The sequence below is a fragment of the Hevea brasiliensis genome, chromosome 16 (assembly GCF_030052815.1).
Source record: "Hevea brasiliensis isolate MT/VB/25A 57/8 chromosome 16, ASM3005281v1, whole genome shotgun sequence".
In the NCBI taxonomy this organism is placed as follows: Eukaryota; Viridiplantae; Streptophyta; class Magnoliopsida; order Malpighiales; family Euphorbiaceae; genus Hevea; species Hevea brasiliensis.
The window spans coordinates 55,174,511-55,188,681 of NC_079508.1; the positions used below are offsets into that span (position 1 = coordinate 55,174,511).

The 14,171-nt window shown below is 33.3% G+C and overlaps 1 protein-coding gene and 1 pseudogene across 1 annotated transcript; both read right to left on the reverse strand.

The window, feature by feature from the left end:
- Positions 1-1,018: 1,018 nt before the first annotated feature.
- LOC110639251 (cytochrome P450 71B10) lies at positions 1,019-2,862 on the reverse strand. Its single transcript, XM_021790119.2, has 2 exons — positions 1,855-2,862; positions 1,019-1,755 (listed from the first exon to the last, which is right to left on the reverse strand). Exons 1-2 carry the CDS (start codon positions 2,773-2,775, stop codon positions 1,141-1,143), a joined length of 1,536 nt encoding a protein of 511 aa, XP_021645811.2. The 5' UTR covers positions 2,776-2,862; the 3' UTR covers positions 1,019-1,140.
- Positions 2,863-5,600: 2,738 nt separating this feature from the next.
- On the reverse strand, positions 5,601-7,824 carry LOC110639261 (cytochrome P450 71B10-like; annotated as a pseudogene).
- Between the last annotated feature and the right edge of the window lie 6,347 nt (positions 7,825-14,171).

Below are 14,171 nucleotides of genomic sequence, written 5' to 3' on the forward strand. Positions count from 1 at the left end.
TTTAAATGATATAAGATGCAAGCAAATAAAAAGTTCTTCCAAATTCATATTTCTTTCTTGTGTGCTTCAGGTCTTTGTATGCTATCAAGTGTCACTTTGTTATAAGAAGAAAGAATAACTCTCTTTTCTCTCTAGTTTCACTGGTTCCTTGAGCTAGGGTTCTCAATCTTTTTAGTATATTTTATTATTATTATTATTATTTATTTTAGCGGCCTCCTCTACTCCTCAAGGGTGGGGTCTTCATCCCCTCACTATGACAGTAGATATATCTCCTCCCCAGTATTGGATGGTGGTTGTATATATGGTTGTTTTGGTGTTTTTGAAGATTCGGTGCTTAAATCATTGAGGGGTGTCTCTGCAGACCTGAATAGCCTTGTTGATGGCTACAGTGTGGTTGCTGGAGGTTTGTGGTTTTCTGGTGTGGGTTTGGAAGCTTGAAGCATCAGAGTATTCCTCTTTGATCTTTTCACTCACTCCTCTCTTTCTGTCTCTCATCCACCATGAACGCTCTTCTTCCCTTTCTGTCTTAGCTCTCCTTTCCCCTCATCTTTGTCTGCGTCGCCCCTACCTCTCCTCCCTCATCATTTCCTTCCTCCGTCCCTTCTTCTCTCTGCTTAAACTCTCCTCCATGAAAGCAGCTCTGCTTCACCCCATGTCTCTCCTCCCTCTCTGGCGACCTTATCGAGATTTTAAAGCCGTCGATTCTCTTCATCTCAGCATCTAATATGATCACCAAACCCCGCCGTCAGCAACGCGATAGCCTACTGGTTTCGCATCCTCAGACTTTGCTCACGCCCTGCCATCTTACAACAGCATGCCTTCGCTTGCCGAGGAGATTCAGATGGCCAAGCAGAAAAACTCAGCAGCTTGCTGATCGAGAGGAGTCAGGATGACTTATAATTCAGGGGCTTATCTTAACTTTTCTCAATCAAGAATGTAAGACCCTGTCGTCTATGTCATCTAAATTATCTAAAAAATAAAATCAAATAAAACATATTATATCAAATATATATGAAAATTTATTCGTAAAATTTTTTTTATTAAATTCGTCCTCAAATTAATGAATTATTTGTTGGTTTTATTCCATACATATAGTATTAATGCAAAGAAAAGCAACTTAAGAACATGTAATTTTTGTTTTTATGCAGGTTGATGTTTAATTGGCACAAGCATTAGAGCTTCTTTCTTGTAAGTTGTAAGACCAGCAGCCTCTTCCATGTTGAGATCTTCCTCCTTCATATTATAAGGCAACTTCCAATCAAAACAAAAGAGAAGGTTTGCAAGTGCAAGCTCCACTGTAACTATTCCCATAGAGATTCCAGGACAGCCTCTCCTGCCACCACCAAATGGTAACAATTCATAATGCTGCCCTCTAAAGTCAATGGGATTGTCTATGAACCGCTCCGGAAAGAACTCTTCTGGGTTTCTCCAAATCTTGGGGTCCCTTCCTATTGCCCACACATTGACTTGGATTCGAGTCTTGGGCTGAATCTCATAGCCATTGATGCTGAATTTGGACATGGTTTCTCTTGGAACTAGTAGTGTGCTTGGTGGGTGCAGTCTCATTGTTTCTTTCACTACCATCTTTAGGTATACAAGCTTATCAATGTCATTTTCAGAGACTGTTCTTTTATTTCCAATGCAAGTTCTGATTTCTTCTTGTGCTTTTCTCATAACTCTAGGGTGTCTAGCAAGCTCTGCCATGGCCCAAACCATGGTTATTGCTCCCGTATCGACTCCGGCCAGGAATATGTTCTGGTAATTAAAACTTCAGTAAGATTTTGTTATCAAATCAAATATTAATCAACAAAGAAATAGAGAGGGGAACAAGAAAGAAAAAATTAGTCATCTTACCATGAGAATCGCTTTAATATGATCTTGGGACAATTGAATTGCAGCAGATTCAGTTTGAAATCTCCCCATCTCAAGCAAAACATCGATAAAATCTTCCTGTCTATGCTGTTTGCTTCGCTTTTGGATGTGATCATCTATCACCTGCTGGTAGAAAGCATCAAATTCTTGAAAGTTCCTTTCAAGCCTTGCATGGAGGCCTGTGAGTCTATCAACAATCCAGCCCACACAAGGAAAGAAATCAGCTGCAGAGAAGATCCCAAGCATTGCCATACCTTCATGAATAATTTCTTGGAATCTTTCATGGCTGAACCCTCTCTCTTGAAAACTCTTCCCAAAAGCTGCTCTACAAGTTATGTTCGCAGTGAGAGACAATATCTTCTCACTGAGATCAACAGGAGTGGCAGAGGAAGAAAAATTGGAGATGGAATTGATAAGCAAATCAACCTCTTCTTCTCTAACAAATTGAAATGACTGCACTCTCTTGGCACTAAATAGCTCAAGAACACAAATCTTTCGCATCTCTCTCCAGTAATCTCCATAGGGAGTGAAGGCTATATCAAGATAGTTGTAGGATAGCTTTCCTGTCCCAGCCAGGAGAGGTCTACTGCAAGTATTGAGGTCATGGGTCTTCAAGACCTCCTTAGCTGCATCTGCAGAGGAGATAATAAGTGTGGGTACACGACCAAGTTGGATAAGCATCACAGGACCGTATTTCTTGGAGAACTGCCATAGAGATTGATGACGCAATTTCCCAAGTTGGTGCAAATTGCCTATGATTGGAATGCCTGGAGGCCCTGGAGGTTGGTGCTTGCTCTGTGATCTCATAGCTTGAAGTCTCTTTTTCAAGATATAGAATAATAAAGGAATGACAAGAAGAAGAGGAGGCAGCCATGTAGGAGAAGCCATTTGCGTTTTTTTCATCTTTCTAATGTTTCATGGGCTCTCTCTATATATAGAGAAATTCTGAGACAAACAGAGTACCTTATCCGAGGGGGGAAAAAAATCACCATTTTCACTTCTTTTTAATACTTTTTAGATTTTTATAATTCAATTTTTATTAAACTTTTTACATATACATATTATCATATACTAATTAAAAAATAAATAATAATTAAAAATATATTATTTAATAAAAATAAAAAATAAAATAAAATTATTCACGTACATATATTTAACATATATATATATATATATATATATATATATATATATTTGAATTTTGTACAATACAACACAGACGCTTAATTATATTAAATTATTAACCGAGTGACATTGCGTAATGGCTCTTTGCTTCTCGGCGTAGTAAGATTTAAATAGACCGAATCAATGTATCAAAAGGCTAATTGATCATTATTTTTGACTAATGGAAAGATTTAGTTTATACACGCCTCTTTTTATTTACGTGTACAAAATATATATATGATAATTTTAAACATTCTTCAGTCCCATTAATTTAATTTATATTTACCTTTACCTTTCAATTCAATCTTAGGTTTTTTAGTCCTACTTTAATGATTTCATAATCAAACGTTTACCTTTCAATTCTTTTTTTTTTATATATAAATTATAATTAAACATATGGATTATTATTACAAATAAATTTAATTTTATATTGAAATAGAATCTACATAATTAAATAATTTATTTATATTATCATTATTCATAATTAAATAATGTTGGAAGATGATGAACTCAGAAACATAAAGGACAAATTCATTGTTTAGATATAGTGTCATTAATTATATATTTTCTATTATAATATTTTTATAAAATTTTTAGTCCATCTAGATTTTAATCATAGATCCCTCAAATTGTAATGAGATGATATATTAATTATTATTAAGAGCAAAAACTTTATTAAATTTAACTTGATTAAAATTGGTAAATTTTGTATGTAAATTATATATTTAATACAATATATAATTCAGTTATTAAATAATTCTATTATTAAAATTTAATTTAAAAAGAAATCAATTCCATATTTTCTTATTTCAAACATAATGTTGCGTCTCTGCGCAATGCAAAACCCAGATTGGCACCAATAATTCTCAAGGGAGGCATTCTTTTTTTTTTTTTTTTTTTAAAAAAATTAATTTTCCCAAAAACTCAATATCTTTGGTATAAAAGTTGCTTTGTTGGACCAATCTTGGTGAACTTACAGTTTCACTTCTCTTGCTCTAGCACTAGCAACTAGCAGCCTTGTTTGACGGGAGCTCTAGCAGCCTTTCTTGGCAAAATTGGAGCTTCAGGATTTGTTCAATATGCATGCTTTGCTTTTAGTCTCCTGGGAAATCCAACAGGGAATTGGACTCACACCCGAAATCGACAATTCCGATTCATCGAATGTCTGAATCTGAATTTAAGGTCACCCTCTATGCCTCTGACGGTTGCCGGACGATAACTGTTGGTACACGACTATGATGGGAAATATATTAATAAAGAAGAAATAATACTTCATCCTCTCTGAAACATTAACAGGATAAAGAAAATCTATTTATATACACTACACACCAATAATTAATGGATAAAAAAATTACTAAAATTTCTGAATAAAATTATATTAAGGCTCATTTAGAATAAATCATTTATAAAAAAAAATTTAAAAATTCTCACATAATTATACATAAATTCTATTACTTTTTAAAATGAAAAATTATTTTAAATTAAAAAAATTAAATTTTTTCATTTGTAAAATGGGAATCAATTGAATTAAATTTTTGTAAAATTTCACATTCTTAACAAGGGTTAAAATTTTGATACCACAAGTAAAAAATGTACTAATAAAGAAAAAGCATCTTATTAAATAAATAATGAAAAAAATTATACAGCCTTCTATTTAAAAAAATAGTAAAACAAAAACACTATTTATATATTTAAAGTTTGTTTTGTTGGAGTTGAAAAAAACACTTTTTAAATCTATTAGATAGAGAATATTAAAAAAATTTAAAATTAAATTTAATAAATTTTAATTATTAAAATATTAGAATAATAAAATAACATTAAAAATGAACTTTTTTTCTCTGAAAATTAATTTTTAACTCTTAAATCACAATACCAAATACACATAATATCTTATATTTATTGCAAAAGATTAACATTTAATGAATAAAAAATATTAAAATTTCTTGGCAAGTTATGCTCACAATTACATAATTATGAATTGACGATAATATATATATATATATATATATATATATATATATATATAACAAACAAATGAGATTTGGCCATGTCATAGTTGTAACAGACAAAGTTGAAGAAGCATACAATATTTCTTAAAGAATTGCCATAGAAAGCGATGAGAAAATACGACAAGTTGATGCAAGCTCCCTATATGTTGGGGGCAAAATAAATTATTGGCTCACATTTGTATATGTTGGATGGTTTGATGTTAATAATGGTAGCAATATACAATTACACAAATATTAAATTTTAAGATGTGCCTTCTAGCCATTTCCTCTTGGTTGGTGACACCTATATGTATATACTAACTCCAATATACCAACTCAAATAAAAAATAATAGATCCAGCTTCAGTATTCACGAGAAATCTTTTACTTTTGATTTCTCATATTTTTTTTAATTTTTTAATTATTAATAGTTAATCATCAATGATTTATTATAACTGGTAAATCAAAGACAGTAGTCTAATTGAAAAACATATATAATTATAATTCATGGCAAATTAAATAAATTATTTCGTTAATTTTATTCCAAACAAAGCATTAGTACAAAGCAAAGCTATTCTTTAGTACATGTAATTTTTGTTTTTATGCAGGTTGATATTGAATTGGCACAAGCATTAGAGCTTCTTTCCTGTAAGTTGTAAGGCCAGAACCCTCTTCCATGTTAATATCTTCCTCCTTCATATTGTAAGGCAACTTCCAATCAAAACAGAAGAGAAGGTTTCCAAGCGCAAGCTCCACTGTAGCTAGTCCCATAGAGATTCCAGGACAGCCCCTCCTGCCACCACCAAAGGGTAACAATTCATAATTTTGCCCTTTAAAGTCAATGGGATTGTCTATAAACCTCTCAGGAAAGAACTCTTCAGGGTTTCTCCAGATCTTGGGGTCCCTTCCTATTGCCCATGCATTGATATGGATTCGGGTCTTGGGTTGAATCTCATAGCCATTGATGCTGAATTTGGACATGGATTCTCTTGGAATTAGTAGTGTGCCTGGTGGGTGCAGTCTCAGTGTTTCCTTCACTACCATCTTTAGGTATCCAAGCTTCTCAATGTCATTTTCAGATACTCTTGTTTTCTTTCCAACACAAGTTCTAATTTCTTCTTGTGCTTTTCTCATAACTCTAGGGTGTCTAGCGAGCTCTGCCATGGCCCAGACCAAGGTTATTGCTCCAGTGTCGACTCCAGCTATAAATAAATTCTGATATATTATAGGATTTTTGTACCAGAGTCGATTAGTTAGTTCTATCAATGAATTTTATTTAAAGATGAAATGAATTCAATATTTTCTTGTTGCAAACTAAACCGATTGAACGATCGATTCAAAATTAGAATTAGTTCAAAACTGAACTGGTTTAATCTAAAGTCAAACATTTCAACTCAAAATCATGTTTTTTTAGAGTTAAAAAAAAATTCAATCATTAAATTTGATCAAATTAAAACTAAATCAAAACTAAAACTAAAATTGAAACAGCCATATTGTTTCAATTTCGATCTCCCAAAATCTTGAATTAAAATCATCAATTTCAATTAAAATTTAATATTAAAAAGCAATAATTAACAGCATCCACATGTTGCTAAATGTTTGTGGCCTTATTAAAATTTTTAATTATGTGATTTCTATACATCAAGTGACAATCGCTGCTAATTTTTATATTTCTAGATCTAATGGTGATTGTAACCAACTAAAATTCCATTTTTTTTTAAAGTGAACCATGAAAGACTATCATAATTATCATTAAAGAGGAAAAAAACAGAAGGAAAGAAGAAAGAATAATAGTTTAAGCTTACCATGAGAATTGCTTTAATATGATCTTTGGAGAAATGAATTGAACCAGATTCATTTTGAAGTCTCTCCAACTCTAGTAAAACATCAATAATATCTTCATGTCCAGGATCTCTCCTTCCTTTTTGGATGTGATCATCTATAATCTTTTGGTAGAAAACATCAAATTCTTGAAAGTTTCTTTCAAGCCTTGCATGCAGGCCTGTGAATCTATCAACAATCCAGCCCACGTAAGGAAAGAAGTCAGCTGCAGAGAAGCTCCCAAGCATAGCCAAGCCTTCATGAATCACATCTTGGAATCTTTCATTGCTGAACCCTCTCTCTTAAAAACTCTTCCCGAAAGATACTCTGCAAGTTATGTTCGCAGTCAGGGATAAAGTCTTCTCACTGAGATCAACAGGAATGGAAGGAGAAGAAGAAGAAGATTTCAAGATGGAATCAATAAGCAAATCAACCTCTTCTTCTCTAACGAATTGAAATGACTGGACTCTTTTGGCACTGAAGAGCTCAAGAACACAAATCTTTCGCATCTCCCTCCAGTAATCTCCATAGGGAGTGAAAGCTATATCAAGATGGTTGTAGGATAGCTTTCCAGTACCAGCCAAGAGAGGTCTACTGCAAGTGTTGAGGTCATGGGTTTTCAAGACCTCCTTAGCTGCGTCTGCAGAGGAGATAATAACAGTTGGTATACGACCAAATTGAAGAAGCATCACAGGACCATATTTCTTGGAGAATTGCCATAGAGAGCGATGAGGCAATATTCCCAGTTGGTGCAAGTTGCCTATGATTGGAAGCCCAGGAGGGCCTGGTGGCCGGTTCTGGCTCTGTCTCTTAGCTTGAAGTTTCTTTTTAAAGATATAAACTAATGGGATGAACAGAACAAGAGGAAGTGACCACATTATAGGCAGGGTAAGAGAAGCCATTTGGCCGTTGCGCGGTGGTGGTGTTGCCAGAGTTGGTATCCCTCAGTGGAGGTGGTGTCGATGGCAATTAAATGAAACGAGATGGGGATGGTGCCGTTCAGCGTGAGTGAGGGGAGGGATATATAAATATCAAGAATCAAATTTCTTAACTGTATTATATCATAATATTTTTTTTCATTTAATTAAAAAGAAAAATTAGCATAGAGATTGCAAATTTGCAATAAATAATTATTTTATGAATTAGTTAGACGTAGAATAAATCCTATAAAAAAAACAAAAAAACTATATTATTAAATCTAACTCCATATATTAATATTATGAATTTTTTAATATAATTTATTCTGATTAAAATTAAAACAATAAAACTCAAACTTCATAACTTTGGAGATGACTCCATTAAAGCTCATTGATTAATATTATCATGAATTTGATTTCTAGTGATGTTGATCATCCATCTAAAACTATGATAGACTAGTACAGGAATACTATAACTATATCCTAATCTCTAACATTTATCATTAGAGAGTTTAATTAAAGCTATATTTTTCCAAAATTGCTAAATAAAAGAGTCTATAAGTTTTAAAACATATGAAATAAAAACTCTATTTATTTTGTAAAAAATATTTTATTATAAAGCACTTTTCATATTTCTTAACATTTGAATCACTTAAAAAATAATTGGTAAAAGGACGTACATATATATATATATATATATATTTATTATTAATTTAAAATTATAATTAAATAATTAAAAATTAAAAATAAAATAATTGGATTATAATTATTAATCATAGATATTTGATTTGACACCAGTAAATCAATCAATTGGATTGACATCGATTCCTCAGTGTTGAGAAAAAGCTTCTTCTTCTGTGCAGTTATATATATATATATATATATATATATATATATATATATATATATATATATATATATATATAAATTATTTTAAAGGGAATTAAGAATTGAATTGTGGCTATCGTATGACGTACTAGCATGCATAATGTCTGTTTTATTAAACATTAATTTCTAATTTTTAGCTCGTCACATAGTCGATTAAAATATTTAGTAGGTAGAGAGGAAAGTTAACGAAAATATATAATAATAATTAGATTAAATATTTTTATTAAAATTTATATAAAATTAATTAAATTATTATAATACATATATAAATTTTATATATAAATATTTAATTTAATAATATTACTATTATTATTAAATTCAATTTAAAAATTGAGTCAATGAAGAGATTAGATTATCAGGTCAATAATTTAATTATCTGATCAATAATTTAATCAATGATTCATTTTGATTAATTGAAATAACTGAGTTGAAAAGTTTAAGAACACAAATCTTTTACGTATCCCGATAGTAAAAGCTATATCAAGATAGTAGTAGGATAACTGTAACACCTAAAAATTTTAAATTTTATTATTTTATGAGTATTATTGATATTTTAATTTTATTTAAATTTTAAGAAATTATTTGAAATTTTTCAAATTTTAAAAATCGGGTTCGATTTTCTGAAAATATAAACTTTGATGATTTTTAAAAATTTATTTACAGACCAAGTGTCAAAACTAAAAATATATTTGAAGTCTACAAAATTTTCTGAGTTTTTTAGAATTTTTTCGAAATTTTTGGACCTCATTTTCGGTCCCAAGGCAGAGTAAAAATTTAAAAGTTTGTATCCTGAATTGAACCGGCTGAATTGAACCGGACCGGATGAATCGGACCGGCCTTTTCTTTTTCTTTTTCTTTTTCTTCCTTCTTCTCCCCGCGCGCGTCCCGACCCTCCTCTCTTCCTCTCCCGTTTTCTCTCTCCTCCCTCCTCCCCTTGCCGCGCCGCCGCCTCCCCTGCCACCCCAGCTCGCCGGCGCCCATCCCCAGCCGTCCCAGCCCACCGACTGCCGCCTGAAACGCTGAAAAACGGCGCCCGAAGCGACGCGACGCGCAAGGGAGCCGATTCGTCTTCCAGGCCGAAATACGGCCGATCCGGCCACCAATCGGACCGAGTCTTGTGTCTAAATCCATCTACTCGTCGAGAGCTTTCCATAGACATCAAGAACATCGAAATCCATTGAGCGGTTTGTCCAATTTTTGCCTGGGAAGTTTTAGCCCATTTTGACTTTTGGGCTAGATTTCTCGCAAACCGTGAACTCCACGAGAAAACCGAGAGTACCAGAGAGCTCCACTCATCGAGAGCTTCGCGGTGACATAAATTTTGAATTTTTTCGACACTGTTTTTCGGTGGGTCCCACGGAACTTCGCAGTGTTTTTCCGAGCATTAAATGAGCTTAGAAAATTCCGTAAAATTTATGTACTAACCCCTGTGTTGTGGGCTTCGTGTAGGTATCCTCAATTTGCGGAAATTCGACAGTTGTCCGGGTCTGTGAATTTCTGGCCAGACAAACCCACTACCGAAAAAGTCTCCGAACTGGATCGAGGTTTTAGCTACCCCATCATTGTCAGACATCCCGAGCGCGTTCCCGAAGTCGGAATCGGCAAAGGTAAACCCGAATCTTGCTTTTTCGTAATTTTTTAGTGCTTAAATAGGATTAAAAATCCATAAAATATTCTCGGTAGCTCAGAAAGTTATGATTCTTTTTGCAATAGCCTAGTAATATTGCTAAGGACCGCGGGGCAAAGTTTTAGAATTTTTAGAGCTTGTTTGGGTAGTTTTTACAAAAATGATCAATTATAAGAACTAAATTAAAATTTTACATATTATGATGGATGACTGATTTGATGGGCCCAGGAGGGGCTATGTGATATGATTGAATTGTGGATATATGAGTTGCGAATATAGAAGTGTGTTTTGAGCCCTTTTGCAGGTTGGGTAGGTTCTAGGTATAGGGGAGACTCAGCCGGATTTTCGGCACGACTTAGGATGTATTTGGTCTTTTCATGATTTGTATTGAGTCAATTGTGTTAAATAATTATAATGTGATTGTCAGGTGAGCCAGGACAGCCTTCTTCCTCTGCCCAGCTGCCACAGTGACCGTTGTCAAGTCTGTGAGTAAAATATTAATTTTAATTGTAATTTCGATATTATTATATGTTCAAGCATGCCCATGCATTACTTATATGTATATATCTATGTAGTTAAACTTTAGGCACGATTTATGTTGCATTCATAACTGTTAAAGTGCCATGGATGTTGTTGTGGTAATTTAGAGCAGTGTGCGTGCATTAGCGTACGTGTGATGTGGTGTGGACTATGGATAGTGTAACACCCCCGTTTGCATAGCCTGGTAGATTTCACTATTCCGGTGACCGGTGTCGGTCCGAAAAATTAAGGGGATTAGAACCACACTTAAGTCAATTAGAAAAGCCATAAACACAAATAATTAGTAATGTTCAATTAGTTAAGTATAAATAAGAAAAACAGAACATAAGAGGTTAAACGAGCCGAGAGTCACAGCGATGGGTGACCTTCTCGGGAATGACTGCGAAGTCATTTTAAACTCAAATTTCGAACCGTAAAATGTGACGCTGCGATCCTTAGGACCCTTATGAACACAGTGGAAAAGAGAAAATCACAAAAAAGAACTGTTAAGCCAGTCAAATAATTAGGTCAGAGAGCCGGAAGAAATATGGAATTAATTGCAAACCGTGTTGAACCGGTGAGGGGCAATTTGGTCAATTGACCCAGAGAGCTGACTCCTGACCTAACTGTCAAATAAAATCGGAGAAAAGAAAATTTCGGAATTGGGAATTAAATTAAAAAACTAATAGAAAAAAAAAGAGAAAAAAAAAGGTTGAAAAAGGTTATTACATCATGCATGACATCATGCATGATGCAATAAACCTAATATTTAAATAATTGAAAATTTGGGGATAAATCTTAATGATTAAAAGACAAAATAAAAAGAAAAAAAAATTAGTTCCTTTTTTTCCCATTTCCGTCACTCTCATCTCCTCTCTCATCTCTCTCATTTTCTTAACCTCCTCTATTGAAGCTCACTAAAAAGCTTCTTAAACCCAAGATTTGAGCCATAAAATTTATAAGTTTCTTAATTAAAACTTGTAGTTGAGTCTTGTTAAGGAGATTGGGAAGAGAAAAATTGAAAGAAGCTTGAAGAATCAAGAAGTTGGAAAGCTCCATTTGAGGTAAGCTCTCTTCCTTAATTTTGATTGAATTATAAGTATAGAAGTAAGATGAAAGTGGTTAGAAATACATGAAAACATGCAAAATCATGCCTATCTAGAACCCTAGGAATTTTGGCCAGCAGCAAACTAATGTTGAAATGGGTAATTTTGATACAAATAATGAAGGGGTTAAGTGTAAGTGAGGGTATGAGTACTAAAAATGCATTTAGAATTTAACAAGTGAGTAAGATATGGAAGTTAGGGTTTTGACCTAGGGTTTGGGAGGCAAAATTATGAGAAATTGGTAAATGATATGTTTGACCTATTTTGAAGTTAAAAATGGTCATTTGGGACCAAATGAGTTGTGTTGGAATGGTTGGAATTAAAATCAAATTCGGAGGGAGTGTGGTCATGCTGCTGGCAGCATGACCAAGTCAACTTTGAGGGACCAAAAATGAAATTTTACAAGTCCAATTGATATGGGACCAATTGGAGATGAAAATAGACATAAAATGACACAATTTTCATTTAGGAACCATGCCCAAAAAGTGACCAAAACTTAGTGAACAAATTGACCAAAGTTGGAAAAGTGCAGGCTACCTTGCACAAACTGACCAAATGAACAGTGTTTGTTCATTTGGTCATAACTCGAGATAAGCCGGTCCAAATGACCTGAAATTTTACCAGTGGTTAGATGAGATATAGACCTAAAACTTTTATGAAGAACACAAACCCAAATTCTGCCAGCAACCAAGTCATTTGGCCACCCCAAGTTGGTGACCTAAAACTGCCAGCACCAAAGTTGCCCAGAAAATCTGGGTTGTTTCCAATCCGGCAGCCATGGTTCAAATGGCCATAACTTGAGCTACAAAACTCCAATTGGGGTGATCCAAAAATAAGAATAAACTTAAGACAATAAGGAACATTTTCTATGAAGGAAGTTTTGCCAAATTCCAACAGTAAAATTACCAATGGAATAGTGCAACTAGGAGCACCAAAATTAAAAATTTGACAATTTTGCTAAAAGGACTCAAGCTTTGAGAAAATGACCAAAACCAACAAATTTAATGACCAAAATGTGGTATGTGGGTGAATTTGGAATTCCCATACCTATTAAGCCTTAGAAAGTCAACAAATTGACTTGAATAGTATAGTGAATAGTAACCCGAAGCACAAAATTTCAAGAACGGCGAGTTTAGCACGTTAGAGCTAGCTAAAAATGAGGCTAAATTTATTTTGGATTTATGTTAAGTTCTAGTACTGAAACATTGTAAAATTGTGTGTTTCAGTTGAAAAGAATATCGGGAAGGAACCAGAGGAACCGAGTCGAGGCTAAGGGGCGACTCGCTTGAGGTTTGTGCACAACATCACTATGCTTTAAAATGTAGTGATAAAGTGAATGAAATATGTATTTTACATTTGCTTTCAATTGTTGAAAATTTATTTGTGACATTAGTTATGATGTTTTGACTTAAATTGTTGAAAGTTATTGTGTATATTTGAAATGACAATGTTTAGCAAATTGTTAAGATAAGTTTTGAAACCACAGTGTCATGACCATATATTTGAACACCTCACTAGCATGACTAGTGGGGGTAATTAGTTTCAAATTTTGATTCCTTCTCTGGAGAAGTGTTGAGGTGTGCCAGTAGAAGAGGATGTGAATGGATATCCATATATTTGAGCTAGCTAGCCTTGTGATGTGATTTCTCTTTAGCCTCTGGCTATTGAGATTCTATTTGTTTCGAATGGCATGATCTAACTGTGGATTTTATGAAATGTGTTTTGATTCTTCGAAATGAACTTGGTTTGCATTAAAATTTCATAATTCGTGTTTTGTGTTTAATGCTCATGTTTAATTAAATTTTTGAATAAATATGATTTAAGTTTTGCATAAAGATTATTTTAGTATGTTGTGCACCACTGAGTCCTAGTACTTAGCGATAGCTTCTATTCTTTGTCATGAATCTGAGAGACTAGAGGAGCAGCAGATTGAGCTGCTGAGGTGTGAGGAACTATCAGCTTAAAGTCTTCGGGTATAATTTATACCCTAACTGTAAATATTTCTTTTGATGTATATATTGCACATAAATGTATAGACATGTAAAAATGGGTCTTGAGCAGAGTTTGTATAAAATTTGTATAAAGTTGTAATATATATTGTAGTTTGAAATTCTCTTAATGTAAATTTTGTAATGATGTATATAAATTGTTTTGTTTCTAATGAAATATGAATGAAACTATTTTATTTAATTTGAATGAAATGTATTGCTAGTATTTTGAGGATTATTAAATTTTGAACTTGAGAAATTGATTGAAATGATTGTGGAGTT